Here is a 22,467-nt window from a genome sequence, read left to right as displayed (position 1 = left end):
TAGGTGGAACTTGACAAGTTTGAAAGTTCCTAGGGAAGACTAATTTGGGCAGAGAGTTAGAAATTCTAATGCATACTACATTAAAAATAAATATGTGGCTCTTTGCCTTTGTTACCTTTTGGAAAAGTTTTGCTTAAACTCACTGAAAATAGAACTTTCAAATTTTTTGAGTATTCAGTGAATTTCTAAGATTGTTTATAAAGTGATTTTCTTGGAAGTATGTCAGAAAGTTGAAAGATTAGTTTTGCTCCAGTTAGTATTTTGGGAATATGATTTCATAGGTGAGTAATAAGCCATATGCATAGTAGTTAGTTGGTTTTTTAAATTGCAGATTTGTAAGAATTGCTTTTAGACTAATAAAGTTAATCAGAATATAATTTGTAAGATTCAATTTCATAATGCACTCTAAATAAAACAAATTATATTTTAATTCTGTGAGACTTTCTGATTACATTAAGAAGTTCTTTAAAGCAAAGTCTTTATGACTAATTTAAGAAAACAGAGATTTGGTATCTTAAGGAAATGCTCCCTTGTTTTTGATGGTGTTAAGGAGAAACTTTCAAAAGTGAAGTAACTAGTTTGACACAGTGTAAAGTAATTAGTTTGATACAACTATAAGAAACGTGTTAAAGATTTTACTGTCCTCGTTAATGAGAAAACCAGATAGATGTTACAATCCAGAGAAGTAAAATGGAATAAAAAAATGTTGAATTCACCAATAGACAAAACTGTTTCTGTTCCCCATGGGATGAGGGTACCAGTTAAACCTTCACTGGGCAATTTGAAAGTTTTTAGACAAGAATGATTTTATTTCTTTTTTTTATTAATTTTTTAAAAATAGTTATTTCCCCAATACATTTTTTTCCCTAGAGTACAGCATAGTGACCCAATTACACATATATGTGCACATTCTATTTTCACACATTATCATGCTCCATCATAAGTGACTAGACATAGTTCCCAGTGCTACACAGCAGGATCTCATTGCTAATCCATTCCAAAGGCAATAGTTTGTATCTGTTAACCCCAAGCTCCCCAACCACCCCACATCAGTTATTGGTAATTTATGAGAGTCATAAAAAAGCTTAAGGGCAATAAAAAGCTGGCTTCTGCTAATCAGGAAGGTTGTGCTCTAAATAATACTTTTCAACTGGGGACACTTACTTTGGTTATTCTAATTTCCTTCGAATGTTTAGGCTAGTGATTCAATAGCCTCAGGAAATCCAGGCACAACTTTCTGGCAGTTATTCTATACTATTCTAAATACTCATAAAAACAATAATGCAATTAATGGAGATTTAGACTAGTCCAGTAGTTGAAATTCTTGAATTGGTGGAAAGTATTGACATCTTTTTAATTTCAGGTCAAATTGCAGAAGACTAATTTGAATCAAGTTCTATCCCAAAAAAGTGAAGATTTTGCTTACTGCCCCTTCACAGCTGTTGGCCATGGTTTCCTTAGAATCACTCTCCTTTGTACTCCTAAATTTTGTTTCATAGACTTTTAACTGATGGTCCTGTTTTCCTAGCTCATCATTTTCAAGCCATACCCAAATGTCCCTTGAAGAAAAATGATTTCCCGAAGAAATTACACACTCTTACAGGCTCCTGAGGCTTATGATAACTAATATTTTAAGTTACTTTACATTTTGATTAAAAAATCCAAATTACTGATGGTATTGTACTACTTGAAGGGACTAAGATGGCCCAAATTAAGGCTGACATTAGGTTTTCTCCCTAGAGGGGAAAAATTGTTTCCAGGACCCCAGTTCTCCCTGCCCCCCCATATATGCTCCATTCTTAAGTTCTATAGAGCCAAGATAACTTAAGCAGAGCAGCAGTTAATCATTTCTTTCACTTTTTAAATTTATTTTTTTATTTTTATTGCTTAATACTTTTACTTTTGATAGTTGGTCAGGGTATAAAATTTTAAGTATACAGCTATTTTTTCCCCCAGTACTTTGAGAATACATTATGGCATTGTCTTGCTTTTAATACACCTTTTTGAGAGGTCTGCTAACCAGTCTGATTGTATCCATTGAAAGCAATCTGCATTTTCTGTCTGGTGGTATATAAGTACTTTTCAGGTACTGTGCAGTGTCTCTGGTATGTCAGGATGTGAATCTTTTTTTCCCTTGCTTTGGATTTACTTTCCTTTATGAATCTTACGATTTTTAAAAATCCATTCTAGAAAATTCTGAGCAACTATCATATTGATTATTGACCTTGCCCATTTACCAAGAGACATTTTTTTCCTCTCCCTTCTCCTTGTGCATCTGTAGACATCAAGACAGGATAAAGTTTATCATATAAACTTTGTTTTCTGTTTGTTCATTCTTGTGGGCTGCCTCCTAGGTAATTTCACTTGTCTATTGTATTCATTCCTTATCTCGAATCTCCTGTTTAAGGACTATTAGAATTATAATAATTACCATTCCAGGAGTTCTGTTTAGTTCTCTTGAAGTGTGACTGGATTCCTTTTTCTATTTTGCTTTTCTAGTTTGTCTTTTAATATTTAAACATGTTTTATACAGTGTAGCTAATAGTTCTGCAACTCTTTAATTCTGTTCATTTTTGCTCATGATGATTTGTTTCCTTCCTTAAGTGTACAGCTATTTTTTTCCCCAGTACTTTGAGAATACATTAAGTTTGGCAGGATTCAACCAACATGAATCTTATGGGCATGAGTTGAAGGTATGTTTCTGATACATGGATTTGTGTTCCTTCTGCTAGGGATTCCAAGGGCTTTACCAACTTGTAGCAGCTTTGTCAATGCTTTTTTTTTTTTTTTTTTTTTGTCTTTTTGCTATTTCTTTGGGCCGCTCCTGCGGCATATGGAGGTTCCCAGGCTAGGGGTCCAATCGGAGATGTAGCTGCCAGCCTATGCCGGAGCCACAGCAACGCGGGATCCGAGCCGCGTCTGCAACCTACACCACAGCTCATGGCAATGCCGGATCGTTAACCCACTGAGCAAGGGCAGGGATCGAACCTGCAACCTCATGGTTCCTAGTCAGATTCGTTAACCACTGTGCCACGATGGGAACTCCAGCTTTGTCAATTCTTAAAGTTAAGTTTTTGTAGATCTATGGTGGTTTTAAACCACACTTGAAACAAACACAAAGTGTAGACGATCTTTAGGACTTCTCAGGGAAGGCTACTGCCTCCACCAGATCCCAAGCCGGGACAATCTTCCTTATTGTTTTCCCTCACTGAGGGCCATTTCTTGTAGTCTGCTCTTTAAAAGAGTACATAGCTTCTTAAGGATCTTTGAGGACTATAGTATAGTTCTAACTAATCACAAACAGTGACAAGATCTAATTCCTCTTTTTTTTTTATCATTTATTAGAACTGAACCCTCTTGTTAACCTAAAGCATCTCTGCCATCTTACTTCCTTGGTTTCTGGCTATCCTGTTAGTTGTAAGGTATTTTCATGAGTCATACCTTATTTTTTATTTTTTTTTTAATTTATTTTTTTTCCACTGTACAGCATGGGGACCAAGTTACACTTACATGTATACATTTTTTCCCCCAGCTTTTGTTCTGTTGCGATAGAAGTATCTAGACATAGTTCTCACTTAATTTTTTTAAAGAGCAGTTTAACTGTTATACTTTAAAAAAGATGTTTATAAATTCTTAATGATTTTAAAATTATAATACATTTCCCAAGGTACGTGGTCTGCCAATTGCCAAAAATAGGAGTCCTCTACAATTAGGAAGTATTTGTATATTTCTGTGTAATTGTAAGTCAAGAGATGTTGTAATAAGGACATGGTTATAAAGGCTATGTTGGAAAAAGTAAAACAGGTTGGAACATTGAAAAATAAAAAAATGTGGGGAGAATCATTTTTAGGAGTAATAAACTATTAAATACAGTCTAAGAACTTCCAGTGATAGTCTTATTTTTAATTCAGTGCTATCAGTACAGCAATCTCTTAAAGATTTGCTCCTAAGGGAAGACATTTACTTAGTTGCTTGCATATATTTCTTTGCTGAGCCCTCTGTTTTTCATCTTTAATAACATTGTATCCTCTCCTCCCTAAACAACTTCTTACAGTAAAAAGTCATTTTTATTGCTTCTGCTTTTTCTCCTACAATTTAGTCCTCAGCGCATAGCAGTCTGACCTCTTTGTCCTTGCTATTCTTTTCAAAATCACCTGTAACTTTCCAATTACCAATTAAATGGATTTTGAGTCTTCTGTATAATAAGGAATTTGGCTTTTATCCTTGGATCTTTGTGGGGAGAATAAGTCCTTGGAATTTCTCAACTAGAAGAAGCATCTTTGTTTTTCCTGAGCCCTGGGGATTTCATTTGAGTTTAGACTAGTGAGAGGAGATGACTCAGGATAGGGACTGGTTACCAAAAAAGACCAACAGGGCTTTGAACCAGTTGGACCTCCAAGATGAGAGGAATGGTGCTGGAGACTGAAGGTCACATGGGCAGTGATTAATTTTTAAAAAAATTTTTTAGGGCTGCACCCAGGGCATATAGAGGTTCCCAGGCTAGGGGTAGAATCAGAGCTAGAGCTGCTGGCCTATGCCACAGCTATAGCCATGCTAAATCAAGCTGGGTCTGCAACCTACACCACAGCTCATGGCAACATCAGATCCTTAACTCACTGAGCAGGGTCAGGGATCAGACCCACATCCTCATGGATACTGGTCAGATTCTTTTCCACTGAGCCACAGTGGGAACTCCCCTAGTCAATGATTAATTAATCATGCTTAGGAAATGAAATCCCAGTAAAAACTCTGAACATTGAAGCTCAGTGAGGAGCTACTTGGTTGGTGAGCAGTGGTGTGATGAGAACATGGTGCTTGCTCCCTGATGCCATAGAGAAAGGGCCCCACAAATAAGCTGTGTTCTCTAAGATCTAACCCTGTGTGTCTCTTCATTTAGCTAGTCTGATGGGTATTTTTTGGTGTAAGTAATCATAATCATTTACCTGAGTTCTATAAATAGTTCTAGTGAATTACTGACCTTGGATAGAGGTTGTGAATACCTCTTGAATTTGTGGTTGTTGGGTCAGAAGCGTTGGTAGTCTGGGGGGACCCTACTTCTGTGTGGTATCTGAGGTAACGGTAGTTGGGTCATGAACTGTGTGGCTTTATGCTAATTCCAGATGGTTGGCATTAGAATTGAGTTGTTACAGAGTACATCAGGGTGTACACAAGGTTTTAACTTTGGTAGTGTTAACTGGCTCTTCCTTGGAGATCTCGCCCCCACCTTTGCCTCTATGACTTTATTCCCCCCCCCCTTTTTTTTTTTTTTGACCACCCTGTCTTGACATGCCTTTTCCATCCTATAAGGTTTCTTTAACTTTGAACAAAGCAATTTTGAGCAATCTCAATCATGCCCTCAATATTTAATACTTCTAAAATCTACTTATATAGATGAATATAAATATACTATGTATAGTAAAACTCAATTTTGGGGAATTTACCATCTGAATGTTTATATCTGTGGAGATTCTTGTACTTGCCAACATAGAACTCTGCTTACACTTGAGAGAATTTTCTCCTGTGGCCCCTTGGTATTTAGGCTCTTGTCCTTCTCAACCCTGTCAACCAGTGATGTGTTCTGTTCCTAAATTTGTCTCTTTCCAGAATACTGCATACATTAAATTATATAATAAGTAACTTTTTAAGACTATTACTTCACTGAGTACAGCACATTTGCATGCACCTATTATAACTACCTCTGACATGTGGTCCCAAATCTCTCATTCTCAGGCTTCTTGCTTCTGAATTATAGACCTTCTGTGTTGAACTTCCAACTGAATGGAACCACTAAAATTGGCATTTTTCAGTGTCTCTGGAATAATGTGCAGGTCTGAATTTCTTAATCCTCTCTGATCTCTTTCCTTGACTTTCATGAATATTAGGAAAGAGCCGATGATTTTTCAGCAGGGAATAAAAGACTTGAATTCTACAAAGATGTTGGTCTCCCTGGTTTGGTAGGTTGACTAAAAGAGTTTGAGGGAACTGAAAATGGTTTGAGACCTACAGTAATGAGGAGGCTGAGATGATGAAGCCTATTGAAGCCAGTGGAAATGCAGAGGGAATTAGAAGTTACTAAAATGTTCAGGAACCTGGACTGTCTGGAGCTGCCTGACAGTATAGTCTTTGAGCCATGAGGAAATGAAATATATCTATTTTGTGTGCTTTTAATTTTTATTTTTCTTAGCGGTAGGCCTTATCTCTTCTCCCCAGATCCTGCCCTCCCTGCTCCTGCTTTCAATTTTCTCTGAAATTGGGATTTAGGCACTGGCTTTTTTTACTTGCCGTATCTGTGCATATTTTTTTTAAATGGAAATAGTATATACCTAAGACTTATGACTGCCTGGACCCTTTTCTACACGGGTTCATGGTATATCTTTATTTTTGCCTCATAAAACAAGGTCTTCTATACTTCCCTCAGATATTTGATTTTTCCAGTATGTAAAACAGGTGATTTGCATGTGAAAGCAAGCTCCAGACATTGACTTTTTGCTCTACTTGAGTATTAAGTTGGCACAGCTTTTCTCATCATTGGCATGATAGATAATTTAGATAAGACAATTCTTTGTTATGGGGGCTATCCCATGTGCTGTAGGATGGGTAGTGTTAATTATTGACACTACCCATTCATTCAAAGAAGAGAAACAGATTTGTATAATGAGAAACGTTGACATGGGGTGTATATGTGTGATCTCTTACACCTGTGTTGCATGATTTAGGATTAATAACAAACACTTTGGAAATTGTTGAAGTTAATATGTGTGCATCAAGAAGAATATACTTTACCTACTTTTATAACAATATACAATGTATTCTGGATTGTTTTAAAATAGAGATGAAAAAAAATCACTTAGAAGATATTTAACTCTGTATTTGGAAATTTGACATAAAAAAGGTAGAATTGACCATGGTTAATAATGACTTGTATTGTTTCTCTGGCTGGCCATGACCGTGGTGATCTCCACTGACGATGAGTTTAGTCTTTGGTGGGGATCGGGTAGTAAGCTCTCCTGGGCCAACGGATCCTTTATCTACTAAAAAACCTTGTCATTAATTTAAGTCCTACATGTAAAGAAGCAAGGGGTTCTGTGAGGAAGCAGTGAGCTGTAATGATTTACTGGGAGATGTTGGCTAACATTTAAATGTTCAGGGAGGATGCTGAACTACTTAGTCCTAGACTGCCATGGAATGAGGTGAAATTTGATCAGTTTCTGATGCTAGGGAAGGTGCTGTGTGAAAAGCTCTTTTGCTCAATGACCTGAAACTATATCTGTATAATTTATGGCCCCATATGTCTATTCAGTGATTTACCTTAAAATGAAGTTGGAAAGGTATATATCAAGGCATTAAAGTTTATTATGTAATCTAAGCATATTTCTGATCATGTTAGGTTTCAGGTAAATGGCATTTCTCTAATTCTCTGAAATTAAATTTTAGTATACAGTGGAGGCTCCTTACTCATATTTGCTGCAATTCAAGTTTAGGGATGCTTTATAGTGAAACAATAATTTGAACAGGTTTTTCTAAACCTGTATTTGTATGCTGAATAAATTCTAGATTCTTTCCTCATAAAAGGAGATTGGAAGTATTCTGCTATAAAAATGTGAGATAGTCAAAATCTCATAATTGGTAATGATTAGCTTTGAAGATGTTATTCTGTAAACATGAAGCAGTTGCTGAATAAAGACTACTCTGCTAAATGAAATCGTAATTATATAGTCAAGGGGTTTCTGTTGTGCATTGTCAAAATTAGCTTGAATGCAGATGCCTGAGGAGGAATGCATGTTAGTACCTGCTGTGTGGGTGGGTGAAAAGTATTGTTCAATTTTGCTTTTAAAAGAAAACAGGGGTGTGGTTCATTATTCCATATTCTGTGATTATATCTATGATGATTTCCATGCATTGTAATGTGGCAATATTTGATAGATTAGCCTGAGAGGCAAGTCATCACTGTGGTGCTGAGCTGTTCAATTTCCATTCAGAGCTTCTTAGGCTGATTCCCACGGAAACAAGTATTTTGATAACTTGACTTCAGAGGTACTTGACTTTGTCCGTATGTGGATAGAAGAGTTCTTTTGATTTGTGACCATTTTCATGGGTATTTTATTGAGGGAGACTTTGGAGACTGAAGAAGAACATCAGTTGTCTTTGTTATGCTACTTTCCAACTGATGTTTTCTTTTTTTTAAATGATTTTGATTTTTTCCATTATAGTTGGTTTACAATGTTCTGTCAATTTTCTACTGTACAGCAAAGTGACCCGGTCTCTCTCTTACACACACATATATGTATATATATTCTTTTTTTCACATTATTCTCCATCATGCTCCATCACAAGTGACTAGATAAAATTCCCAGTGCTATACAGAAAGTTCTTATTGCTTATTCACTCCAAATGCAATAATTGTCATCTATTAACCCCAGATTCCCAGTCCATCCCACTCTCTCCTCCTCCCCCTTGGCAACCACAAGTCTGTTCTCCAAGTCCATGGATTTCTTTTCTGTGGAAAGGTTCATTCATGCCCTGTATCAACTGATCTTTTCCACAGAGAAGAACCTAGAAGTTTCTACAGTATACCAATCCTACTACAGTGACATTGCCATTATGAATGATCTCTGCTCTTGCGTTAGTTTTCAATAATCAGAATGAGAGTCAATAAATATACATCTTAGAAATCCTCTTTTTAAAAATACTGGAAATATGCAGAGAACTTTGAACACTTCCAGACCTGCCACCTCGTACAATAAATAGAACATTACTAGTCGCTCTGAAACTGTGTACTTGGCCTGATCTTACTTACTTTTCCCAGATGGATAAACATTACCTTTAACTTTGTTGTTTTGTTGCCTTTTTTTTTTTTTTTTTTTCAGTTTTGTAGCAGGTTCCTAAAGAACATATTTGTTAGGTTTTATGATTGTTTTTTATACTTTTTGAGGTATAATTAATATGATCATGTGGTTATTAACTATTCTGCATATATTTTGACAGCATATTTTTGCACAGTATCTTTGAGGAAATACATTCACGAGAACCTGTGTGGCTATAATGCATTCATGATCGTTGCTTTTGATATTACAATTTATCTGTTTGCAGTTGGTAGAAATTTCTTTTTAGTTTTTGCTAATGCAAAATTGCTAGCATGAACTCATGTCTTCTAGTACACTTGTGCAAGGATTTCTCTGGAATCAAGATGTATGCATATTACCAGCTTTACCAGATGAGGCTAAATTAGTTTCAAGATTTGTATCCATTTATACTCAACAGTAGTATATTGTTGCCCCATATTCTCACCATCATTTGATACTGTTAGACTTAACTTTTTTTTTTTTTTTTGGTCTTTTCTAGGGCTGCACTCGTGGCATATGGAGGTTCCCAGGTTAGGGGTCCAACGGGAGCTGTAGCCAAGAGCCTACAGCACAGCCACAGAAATGCGGGATCTGAGCTGCATCTGTGATCTACACCACAGCTCAAGGCAATGCTGGATCCTTAACCCACTGAGCAAGGCCAGGGATTGAACCCACAAACTTATGGTTCCTAGTCAGATTTGTTAACCACTGCCCCACAACAGGAACTCCAGACTGAACTTTTTTTCTAATCTAGTTAGTGGAAAGTACTTTCACTTTGTGCTTTAAATTGGTATCTTGTTAACAGGTTGGGTATTTCTTGATTTATATGGCCTTTAGTGTTCTCATTGACTTGTCCATGTAAATCTTTTGCCCCTATTTCTAGTTTTTAAATACTGATGTGTTATTTATTCTGGAAACTAATGCTTCACTAAGAACATGCTATAAGTTTTGTAACTTATGAGCTCCCTTTTAAGAATTCCTTTTTAAGATTATAAATACTACTTTGTGATGAAGAAGCATTTTTTATTGTAGCCCAAGCTACTAATGTCTTAGGGCTTTTGATTTGTTTGGGGTTTGAAAGTGAACATGGGTACCTGGGATTCAGATTATTGCAGTAGAAACAATGAAATGGGACACTTTTGGGATACATTGAAGCTGATACTTTGCTGATGGGTTGGATATGAAATAAGAGGGGGAAAAGTCAATGACCTTCAAGGTTTTTGGTAAGAATGACAAAGAATAGAGTAGACATTTATGTAGATCGAGAAGTCTATGAAGAACAATTTTGGTGTGTGTGTGGCATGGGTGAAGCCCAAACTTTGAAATCAGTATGTTATAGATGTGTATTTTGATCTGAATGGAGGTGTTAAATAGGTGTTTGGATGTACAAGTCCAGAAGTACAGGGAATATTCTAGACTGGATGGATAGATTTGGAAGTTCTCCTATAGTGTTTGAAGCTATAGGACTTTAGGAAGTCATATATGGAATGAATATGAATGTAGCTAAGGAAATGAGAGATCTGGAACTCATTTCCATTTAGGAGGATATAAGGACATAGGATTTAAAGTATGGGAAGATGAGAGGATTTGATTGGTGATAATGGTTTCTGAAAACCAAGTGAACAAATGTCCTCAAGAAGATAGAGCTAGTCATTGGGTTTAGCAATATTGGAGGGTCATTGTGACCTTGGTAAATATATTTTGTGGAAGAATGAGAATAAAGTCCTAATAAATGTAGATTATAGAGAGCGTGGGAGGAGAGATAAATTAAAGATGAAGTAGTACGGACAGTTCTTTAAAAGAATTGTTTTAAAAAAGTGCTAGCTAGAAGATGTGTGATCAATGGAGGACTGATTTAATGATGGAAGATGTCACAAAATACCTGGACTCTAAGGGCGACAATTCAGTAAAATAATAAAAACTGAGGCAGGACCAAAGACTGTTGCAGTAAAAACCTACCTGAGAAGGAGTGGATGCCAGAGATAGGAGCTAGGAAATTTTTTACAGTTCTTAGAATGATTTGCATTTACTAAATATATCTAATTAAATATATTGCACTTTTATTAAATATACTTCTAAGTATTCTTTTTGAAGATACTATGAACTTTTTGTTCATAGATCATATATAGAAATACAGTTAACTTTTATATATTGTCCTCTGCATTCTTGCTGAACTTTTTTATTCTAATAGTTTAATGGATTCATTAGGATTTTCTATATGTAAGATCATAACATCTGAAAGTGAAGCTTGTTTGACTTTTGTTGGATGCCTTTATTAGATTTTATTACATAACTGCTCTGACTGGAACTTCCAGTATATTTATTAAAGGTAGCAACATGTACATCCTTGTTCTATTCTTGATGTTGAAGGGAAATAGTCTGACTATTAGGTACGTCAGCTGTGAATTTTTGTGCATATGCTCTTTATTAGATCGAGCAAGTTCTCTTCTGTTTTTTACATGCTTTTTTCATAAAGTGCTGGATTTTGTCAGGTACTTTTTCTGAGCCTATTGATGTTCATATGTTTTTCCTTTCTTATGGCATGCTACACAGGATTTTTGTTGTTGTTGCTGTTGTAATTTTGCTTGGAATAAATTGTACTTGGTCATGATGCACATTACTACCTAAATGTTACCAAATTTGGCTTGTTAATTTTTTGTCTTTTGGGGACTGTTACAGTGGCATATGAAAGTTCCCAGGCTAGCAGTCTAATCGGAGCTAGAGCTGCTGGCCTGTGTCATGGCCACAGCAACACCAGATCCGAGTTGGGTCTATGACTTATACCACTGCTCACGGCAATGCTGGATCTTTAAACAACTGAGTGAGGCCAGAGATAGAACCCACACCCTCATGGATACTAGTTGGGTTTGTAAACTGCTGAGCTACAATGGGAATCCTGGCTTGCTAATATTTTGGAGATTTTTGCATTTGTATTTCTCAGGAATATTGATCTGAAGTTTGTTTTTCGTAATGTCTCTGGTTTTGGTAATAACTGGTCTTATAGAATGAGTTGGGGAATGTTCCTTCCTATTTTTCAGAATACTGTGTAGAACTTGTATTTAAAAGTTTTATTGTCCTTAACCAATGAAGTCATCTGGGCCTGGACTTTTCTTTGTGGAACATTTAAATATTCCTAATATTGTTATACGTATTCCTGTTTTCCATCTTTGGGTCAGTTTGGGTTGTATCTTTCTAGATAATTGTAATTTCAGCTATTGACTAATTTGTTAAAATATACTTGCTCATAGTTTTCTTACTCATTATTTCTAAAAGGTTAGTAAAAATGTGCCACTTTTACTCCTCATGTTACTATGAATTCCAGTCCCCCCCCCCCCCATTATTGTTCAGTCTTTTCAAAAGAACCAATGCTTGGTTTTGCTTTTCCCCTATTCTGTTTTCTACTTTTATGTTTATTCCTTAGGCTTGTGTTAGCTTCAGTCTTTTTCTTTTTCCAGTGTCTTAAGGTGGAAGCTCAGATTTTTGATTTGACAATGCTTTTTCATACAATCAATATGTTAGGACTGTTTTAGCTTTGTTGTCTTTTAAGTCCTTGTCAATTGTGTATATTACTCATCCGAAAGTATTATTTCCATAGTGATTTTTTTCTTTGCCTCATTATAGCAGTGTTAACTTTCCACCTTCTTAATCCCCACACTTTTTTTTTTTGGTAGTTTCTTTAAAACATTTCTTGAGGAGTTCCCGCTGTGGTGCAGTAGGGTCGGCAGTGTCTCTACAGTGCTAGGATGCCTGGTTCAATTCCTGGCCTGGCAGTGTGGGTTAAAGGATCCAGCATTGCCTCAGATGCAGCATGAATCACAACTGTGGCTCAGATCGGATCCCTGGCCTGGGAAGTCCATATGCCATGGGGTGGCCCCAAAGGGAAAAAACCAAAAACACATGAAAAACAAAACATTGCGATATACAATGTATTGGAATCAGTGTACAACCGTGTTTCATCATTTGTATTCATTGACAAATTGCCATAGTATGTTAACATCTGTTAAGCTACATACAGATTTTCTTGTGAAGAGACTTAAGATCTATTCTTTCTACAACTTAAAAATTGCAATGTATTATTAGCTATAGTCTCCATGCTGTATATTACATCCCTACGACTTACTCATAACTAGAAGCTTGTTCTTTTTGATTTCCCTTATCCATTTTGCTGGTCCCATCAACCCTTTCACTCTGAGATTTTTTATTTTTTTAGATTTCATGTAAGATCATAAGGCATTTTTTTCCTGACTCGTATCACATAATAGCATAATGCCCTTGAGATCTACACATGGCTTTGACATAGCAGAATTACATTCCTTTTATGGCTGAATACTATTACATTTTATATATTCTATGTTTTCTTTATCCTTTCATTCATGGTAGATACTTAGGTTTATATGTCTTGGATATTGTAAATAATGCTGAGATGAGCAGAGAGGTGGGTGCCTTTTGAGTTTTTGTTTGCTTCGGATGAATAACCACAAGTAGAATCACTGGATCATATTGTAGTTCTCACTTTTTGAAGAACCTCTGTCATGATAAGGTAGTGGCTGCCACACTGTTGGCTAATTTACTATCAAAGAACATGCTTGGTATGACTTTAATCCTTCAAAATTTATTGTTTTATGGCCTAGTGTATGGTTGGATCTGAAGAGTTATCCATGTACTTGAGGTGAACTAGTCTTTTGATGGTGAAGTATTCAATAGATATGGTAGTTTTAGTGGGTTTATAGTGCTTTTCAAGTCTTATTTACATGGTTATCTGCCTAGTTCCACTCATTATTGAAAGTGAGTGTTGATGTCACCACCTGTTGGATTATTTCTCCATTAAAGCCTACCAGTTTTTGCTTCATGTATTTTAAGGGTCTGTTAGATGAATAGGTTCATAAAGTTCATTTCTTGTTGAACTGACCTTTATTACAAAAGGGCTGTATCTCTACTAAAACTTTGGGGCTTTTTCTTTTTTTTTTTTTTTTTTCTTTTTGCTATTTCTTGGGCCGCTCCCACGGCATATGGATGTTCCCAGGTTAGGTGTTTAATCGAGAGCTGTAGTCTCCAGCCTACGCCAGAGCCACAGCAATGCGGGATCCGAGCCGCATCTGCAACCTATACACCACAGCTCATGGCAACGCCGGATCATTAACCCGCTGAGCAAGGGCGGGGACCGAACCTGCAACCTCATGGTTCCTAGTCAGATTCGTTAACCACTGCGCCACGACGGGAACTCCCATGGGGCTTTTTCTAATAAAACATATACTCCAGTTTTCTTACAGTTGCGGTTGGCATATTTTTTCACCCTTCTGTATTCAATGTATTTGGATCTTTGAGTCTGAAATTTGTGTCTCTGGTCAACAACACATAGTTGGGTATTTAATCCAGTTTGACAGTGTGATTTTGGATTGTTAAATCCACTTAAAATTAATGTTGATATAGTAGGATTGACCTTGGCTAGTTTATTTTCTGTTTTTGTTGATCTCATTACTTTTTTCTTTTGCATTGATTATTTTCCATTGAAATTATTTTTTCACTTGAATTTAGTGGTTGCTCTAGGGCTTATATTATACATAAAACATAATTCAGATTTGTGCTATAATTGAGTGAGATATAAAAATGTTACTTTTAAATAGCTCTATTCCCTCTACTCCCTTTTTGTGCTATTAGTGTTGGGTTCATGTATGTTAGAAATGCATGTAAGAAATGTAACAATCCATTGTTACTATCACTTTACCTTAAACCATTTATAGAACCTGAGAAGAAAGATGAGCTATATGTAAGATCTATCATATTAACCTTCTTGATTGCTATTTTTAGTTTTCATTTGTAACTATAGATTGAAGTTACCATCTATCATTTCCTTCCTTAATACTGCTTTACTCATATCTTTTTCTTGATGCCATCTTTGTCAAATATAATTCCAGTATTATAGGTTGATCACTTAACCGATATTTTTTTTATACATTTTTTTAAACCTCTTAACCTAAGAAAGGAAAAATATATATTTAATACTGTTTTTAAAAATAGTTACTGTTTTTTCATGTGAATTTGAATTAATGTCTGGAGTTGCTGTTTTTTTCAGCTTGAAGATTTTTAGTGTTTGTAGGAAGAATTGGCTAGCAAAGAATGGTGTTTGTTCTGAATATTTTTCTTTGATTTTTGAAATGGTCATTTTGCTGGACTTTAACAGTTGTATTTTTAGCTGTCATTATATCACTCACTTATCTTGTGGCTTCCATTGTTTCTGATTGGAATTAATTGTTAATCTTACTGGTGTTCTCTTGTTAGGGATAAAACATTCCTCTGCCTGCTTTCAAGATTTTTTGTTACTTTGACATTTTCTCTGAGATGTGTCTAGATACAAATTTCTTTGGGTGTATTCTGCTTTGAATTTATTCAGCTCCTTGGGTGTTCAGATTAACGTTTTTCCTTGAGAAATTTTCAGCTGTAATTTCTTTCAATATTTTTTCTTTTTCTATCTTTTTTTTTTTTTTTTGGCTGCACTTGGAGCGTATGAAAGTATCCAGGCTAAGGATCAAGTCGAAGGCATAGCTGAGGCCTGTGCTGCAGTTGCAGCATGGTAACACTACATCCTTAACCCATTATACCACAATGGGAGCTACTCTGCTCCTTTCTTGCCTTGCCTCTCCTTCTGATACTCGTACTTTAAAATGTGTGCAGTGATGTCCTACGTTTTTTTTTTTTGACTGTTCATTTTTCTTTGTATAATTTATTGATCTAACTTTAAACTCATTCTCCAGTTTAGATTCATTATTGAAGCCCTCTAGGGAATCTTTCATTTTAGTTATTTCTCAACTGCAAAATTTCTTTTGAGTTTTTAAGAATATCTATGTCTTAATATTGATAATACTAATTGTCATCATACTTTCCTTCTTTACACATGATATTCTTTTGTTCTTAGAACATAAGACTTCAAATCAGGGATTACAATTATCTGCTAACTGTGACATCTGGGCCCTCTCACATGTAATCTTTTGCCTGCTTTATTCTTTGTAGAGATCACACCTTCCTGTTAGGATGCAAGCCTTTTTTGTTTGTTTGTTTGTTTCTGTTGAAAAAATGCATATAGTAAATAATATATTTTGTCAGTTCCAGATACTGATTCTCTCTCTTCCCTGACCTTCCTGAGCTTACTTTCTTACTAAAACAGCAAAGTCACTCTTTTTCTTCTATAGCACAAAGCCTCTGAAATCAATTCACAGAAGATATAGTTATAGACATCTATATAGTCACCATGGAGTGACAGTGGTTTTAGAAGTTTTCTCTTTCTCTGTTTCCCTGATCTTTGTTATACTGTTACACCGTCTGCCTCTGACACCCAATTGATAAGCTCTATTCATTGCCTCCTAATGGCTCTTTTTGGGGGGACGATACCAACTATATCAAGTACCCTACAAGTCTGATCCAATTAAATTCTGATCTGGTGGCAGGGGTAGTTTGTGAAGCCAGTATGTGAAGTTTGCTTTGATTGTTAGGTTTAAGCTCTGTTCTTGTTAGTTGTCTATTGCCCTGGTTGTCTCTGGTAAACTTGCTTGCTTATGATTTAGCTTTCTGTTCTCATGTAGCTATCATCTTCCTCTTCATTGCTTACCATGATGATACCCATTTCTTGGAGGTAGTGTTTATCCTTAAACTTGCTCGCACTGACTTGCAATAAAGGAAGTTTCCTTGGGGAGGGTTTGGTAGCTCTCTGTTCTGAGAGCCTCTCTCCCTTTGAAAAATCACCATGCCACTACTTTGGATCTGTGCGTGGGCATGCTTCTGTGTGACACCACTGCTTGGTGAGCAGAGTGCTACATGGAGAAATTAGACTGATTTTTTTTTTTTTTTTTTGCTTCTCCTGGCAAAGAACCTCTGTCCTATGTGTGACTTGGGTCAAGGGTGATCAGGGCCCCAGTATTTCTGCCTAGCATGCCTGGGGTAGGTTTTCCATGCAATGGGTGGGATGCTATGTGGAAGAAAGGAGTCTCCAGCCTCTTGGCCATATTTGCCTGTAATTTAGTTTTTGTGACATGGAGCTGCATGGGATGGGAAATGTCGGCACTCTGCCCCTCCCACTAGGATCTGGGGAGAGGGAGCCTCAATTTTTTGCCCTTACTTGCTCTGAATAAAATTTTAGTCACATTGAACTGGGTGTTGTGGAATGAAGGAAGGAACAGATCTTGCTTCCAGAACCACAGACTATTCGTTCCAAGATCTAGAAGATACTCTTAAGCATTAATGTGCTGAATGCCCTTAGGACAGTTTTCAAAGTTTTAAATGGTTGACTTTTAAAAATGTTTTTCTCTGGTTACAGTTGTTGTAGTGGGAAGAGTCTGCACAGTTCCTCATGCTGACATTATGTATGTCTCATGTTCTTTAAAATTTTTATGTCATGGTCTGGCACAGAATTAACTATAAGTAGTTGCAAAAGAAATGTATTTTTTCCTTAAGCACGGTGTACGTGTGTGCATATGTGCTCCTTTCCTGTCCTCTACCTCCTCTGATAGGCGCTAGGCTTGCTCTTTACCTGACTTTCACCTACTTGGATATGACTCCCTCCTTGTCACCCCAGTTGCTTTTCACTTTTGCTTTTATGCCTAGGCTTTGGATTTCTGCTCGAGTCATTGGAAATGGTGACACAATTTGTACACTGTCTACTTGGCTCACACAGGAGCTTTGATTTTCAGCCAGTCTCTCGGCTTTTGTAAACTAGTTTGTGGACTATCTTACTCAGATGTTGGTCTCCTTGAGACCACATTTGTTTTTAGTCATTAATGTTATGTGCTACAATCTCCATGTAGCAATAACATGGAAGATGGGACATGTTACAGTCAATATAAGACATCTGGGTTAACTGCCTACCCTAGGAATTTTATTTTAGGCTGTTTTCACTGAGGCAGCTGTCTGCTAATTACTTTCAAGACTGTATTACAATGAAACCCTTCTAAGGGGAAGGGAAAATCTATTAGATAAGGTGTCTTTTTAGATATGTCTATTAATGAAATAGCTTTCATCAGAGCAACTGAAATCAATGGATATTTTGCTTCAGGGAGTGTTGCTCTGAGGTTATATTGGAAGGGAGCTGATTTTTACTGGAAGTGGAGCAAGACATAAATTCATTGTTTTGGGTGGTGGTTGAATCTCATTTTGAGGATCTTACAGGATATGTTGCCTTAATTATCTAATGTGTAAATAAAATATTTGAAGGCACACTAATGAGTAAATATTCATGTAATCCTTTGCAGTTCTTTTGACAGTAGTCTCTCTTTTTCCTCCCATCTTCAGGGAATACCCAGTTGTATCTTAGCATCCTTCTTAAAAAGTATTTGATTCCAGTGGCCTGTGATGAAAAGTATTTTGAACCCATAATAAATTCATTACTACTTCTTACTATGTGGAACTGTAGTGATATGAGATTGGTTTTAGTTTCAAAATAATTTATAAACCCAATTAAGACTCGTTTAAATATTATGGTAGCTTGTTGAAGGTATAAGATCTGTTTCAAAAACAAAGATGCAGAGTTGAAAATTTGACTTTAAAACATTTTCTAGGTGAAATAAATATGTTATCTGTGTCTTTGTCCTTCAGGCTTCAGGAGCAATCAGACCTCTTGTATCTACTGTCATTAGTCCTTCGACAGAGGGCTGCTTAGACTACTCACTGGAACGTGCCAGACACAGGGCAAGTGAAATGCCACAGGCCTTTCTGTTCGATGTGATCTATGAAGCATATCGGCAGGTAAGAATCTTGGCTTCTTGAAAAAACTGTTGTGCTGGGAGTTGCCAAGACAGCCCTACACTTGGAGATTGGCTAGAACTCATGGAAGTCTGTATATAGTTTAACTGAAGGCTCAAATTGATGTGAGGGAAGTAGTCAGGATATGTTACTGTGGATCTTAAGAGAAAGACACAGGCAGAGGAATCCATGCATAATCTTCTTTATGCCCTGTCCCTTGAAAGTTCTCACAAAAAGCACACCTTTGTACTAATGAAAAGGCAGCAATGTGGGTGTGATGTTTCTCCCCAGGGTAGCCTATAAGAGGCCTGATGGGAGTTCCTATCGTGGTGCGGTGATTAACGAATCTGACTAGGAACCATGAGGTTGTGGGTTCGATCCCTGGCCTTGCTCAGTGGGTTAAGGATCCGGCATCGCTGGTGAGCTGTGGAGTAGGTTGCAGATGCGGCTCAGATCTTATGTTGCTGTGGTGTAGGCCGGTGGCTACAGCTCCAATTAGACCCCTAGCCTGGGAACCTCCATATGCTGTGGGAAACGGCCCTGGAAAAGGCAAAAAGACCAAAAAAAAAACAAAAAAAGAGGCCTGATGTCTAAGGTGTTGGGTTGGTCATGTAGATACCCTCTGCCTTTCACATAAATTTCAGGTTGCCTGGAGGAGAGCAGGTGTTCAGCATATAAACCATCTAGGCACAGTGAGCCAGTCTTATCAGTTAACTGTTGACTGGAAACACTCCCAAGAACCCAGTTCCCAGATGCTGGCCGAGGGCCCACCTGGTGAGCAGGTCTTTTGAAGTATAGAAATGTCAGCCTTGCTGTGATAAATACTGTGCACAGCTGTATAGACAGTTTGTTAAAATTTTAAAGATGAGTGATTTCAAAATACCAAATCATTCTTGTTTAGATTACACTGGATTGTCTTTGTTTCCTTGTCTTGGAAACATTATTGTACCTATAAATTTTACTGCCATTCATTTGTATTTACTGATTGTAAACAGTTATTAAATATCAGGTCTTATGCGTGTCAAACTTGCCCATGAAATGTGATCACTTAAAACAGCTAAGACAGTGCTTGGCTGATGTTAGACAATCAGTAAATAGAGATAGGAACCTTAAGAATATAAGACAATGTTAATATTAACATAAATAGTGACATTTTAATAAACTACTGCATTCATATAGAAAGTAGTTAATCACATGATGGATTGATATCAATTACTATCAGTTAACTCTTTTAAATATAGAGAACATAAATTAGAACCAGTTTTACTGGTATGAATAATTGGCCATTGTTTGTATTGTTAAAATTTGTTATACAGAAATTTACCTGTATTTGGTCAGTAATTAAATGCTATGCTATGAAAAAACCTCTGAATGTTCCATTGAGAAATCTTAGAGCCTAAATACTGCTGAGCTACACATCTGCCTAATATTTCTAATATTTTTTAAGATTAATGAATTTGTTCATCTTTATATAACATTTACATTAAGTGAATAAATTGTAGGTCTATTTGATAAAATTTAATACTATCTTATCATTGTCCCATTAGAATGCATGTTTCAACAGTGTTTTAAACCCTAATGCACTGAGACACTAGTTCTCAAACTATGGTTCCCAGATCAGCAGCATAAACATGTTTTGGAACTTGTTAAAATGCAAATTCTGGGACTCCACCTCAGACCTACTTAATTAATACTCTGGGAATCAGGCCCACCTATTTCTGTTTTAACAAACAAGCTTCCCACGTGATCCCAAATGACAATGAATTTTGGGAACCACCACCCTAAGCATCTATTCTATGTGATAAATTCTCCTCTTTTGCATTCTTGGGAGAATTGAGAACATAGTCACCAAAAAATAACTATTTGGTTCAGATAAGGAATTCTCACTTAAAGCATTTTTGGATGTTTTGAATAAAAGTTTTTAACAAAATTACTTTTGATCATAAAGGCATGTAAAAGGAATATGTGTAAAATAGTTCTGTCTGGTCTATATGATTTATACATATGTGTTTTGATTATAATGAATAGAGTCAAATATATAATTATAAAATACAATAATGTAATTCAAATATAAAATACACTAAAATAGGACAGAGTTCCAGGAGTGGGAAGTTGTTTTTATAGAGTGGTTAGAAGTACTCTGTGAACAGGTAAAATTTAAGCTAAATTGGGAAATAAGTGAGGGGATGAGTCATGCAGGTAACTGGGAGAACATTATTTTAGGTACGTGACAGAGAATATAAGGTTGATCCAGGCTAGAGAAGAGTGGCATCATGGGGTGGGGATGAAGAGAGGAGTAAAAGATGTGGTTGGAGAGGACTGGGGTCTGATGTCTTAGAGGGCCGTAAAGGCAATGGTATGGGCTTTAGATTTTTACCCTGAATGAAATGGGAAGACTGTATGGTATTGTATGGAATCCCACTTCTTTGGGGTCACCCTGTCACTTGGGATGGTGCCTTACAGAAAATAAGGGAAGAAGTAAGCTATAGCGACAGTTAAGGCAATTTTGATAATGGCATATTTGGTGTGAAGTGTTGGTGTTCTGAATATATTTAAAGGTAAAATGAGAATAAGCCAATTGGTCATACATGGGGATATCAGAATGGGAAGAATCATGGGTCCAAGGATTTTTTCTGAATAACTAAAATACGGTTGCTCTTTATTGAGACGGGAAATGCTAGAGAAAGAGATGGGTTTTATGTGACCAGATGAAGTTTGGTACTGATGAACTAAATTTGAGATTTCTTTTGGACAGAATGTCAAAAATGTTAAGGAAATAGTTGAACATATGAAACTATAATTCTGTAGAAAGGTCCAGGTAAAGATAGGCACTTGAAAACTGTTGTCCTACAGATATTTAATGCCTTGGAGTTAACTGACTAAAAACAAAGATAGATATAGAGAAAATAAGATGTACAAAAACTGAACCCTGGTGCATATATTGAGTGTGGGAAGATGTATTAGTTTCCTATTATTGCTGTAGCAAATTGCTACAAATTTATGGAACTAAAAAAAAAATAAAATAAAATTCTAGGTGTCAGGAATCCAAAATCAAGATGTCAGGGCTATGTTCCTTCATCGACGGGGAGACTATTTCCTTGACTTTGCCAGTTTTTAGAGGCCACCTGCATTCCTTGGCTCCTGGCCTATCCTTCAAACCATGCCAAACTCTTGGTTTCAATGTCATTGTCTAGCCTCCCTCTTAGAAGAATCCTAGTGATTTACATCATGCCCACCTAGATAACCCAGGATAATCTTCCCATCTCAAAATCTGTTACCTTTGAAGTCCCTTTGTCATATACATTAACATACTCAGATTCTGGAAATTAGGACCTAGATATCTTGGGGAAGGGTATTATTCAGAAGAGGAGTGGCCACAGAGTAAGAAGGTCATATCCCAGAATCCTAGTGAAGAAAAGGACTTAAGAATGTTTGAGCAATTACTAAATGCTGTGTAGTGGTCTTTAAAAAAAAAAAAAATTGAGAACTGATGATGAGCTTTCACGGCTTTCTTTTGTGGTGTTTATTTGGGGAGTAGGGTATGGGAACCTGGTTGGAATTGATTGACTACAGAATAGGAGGACCACTATTTAGAGGAGCTTCTATGCACATTGAGCAGAAAAATGGGGTGGTTGAAGGGGGTTTTAATGAAGTTTATATTCAGGTGAATGACATAATAGTGTGTTGATATGCTGAAGGAATAATTTAGTAGAGAGGAAGAGGCTGATTCTGTATCGAGAGGGCATGGGATATGGTGTATGGATAGTTCATACTATCTATACAGGATGACAGGGACAGCAGGGAAGACAATTTGTGGGTACAGGTATACATTAGTAGATGCGGTGGGAAGATAAGGAGTTTGTGGTCAGCCTTTTATTTTCAGTTATAAGGGCTA

At 36.5% G+C, this 22,467-nt stretch overlaps 1 protein-coding gene across 6 annotated transcripts in view; it reads left to right on the top strand.

Moving 5' to 3' along the window:
• CRPPA (CDP-L-ribitol pyrophosphorylase A) overlaps nucleotides 1-22,467 on the top strand; it is a 294,345-nt gene that overhangs the window by 14,855 nt on the left and 257,023 nt on the right. For all 6 annotated transcript variants that reach the window (XR_014815911.1, XM_084977167.1, XM_021063407.2 and 3 more), the window contains exon 3: nucleotides 18,426-18,575. Coding sequence is in view for 5 of the 6 variants with exons in the window: in XM_084977167.1 (XP_084833293.1) it covers nucleotides 18,426-18,575 (150 nt within the window). In the remaining variant the exon portion in view is untranslated. The remainder of the gene's footprint in view (nucleotides 1-18,425; nucleotides 18,576-22,467) is intronic.

The sequence above is a fragment of the Sus scrofa genome, chromosome 9 (genome assembly GCF_054392235.1).
Source record: "Sus scrofa isolate SSC_HxYL_T2T_F1_AM1 chromosome 9, Sscrofa_HxYL_maternal_Yorkshire_Landrace_v2.0, whole genome shotgun sequence".
NCBI classification, from domain to species: domain Eukaryota; kingdom Metazoa; phylum Chordata; class Mammalia; order Artiodactyla; family Suidae; genus Sus; species Sus scrofa.
The sequence above is the reverse complement of the archived record's forward strand: the minus strand, read 5'-3'. Positions and strand labels throughout refer to the sequence as shown.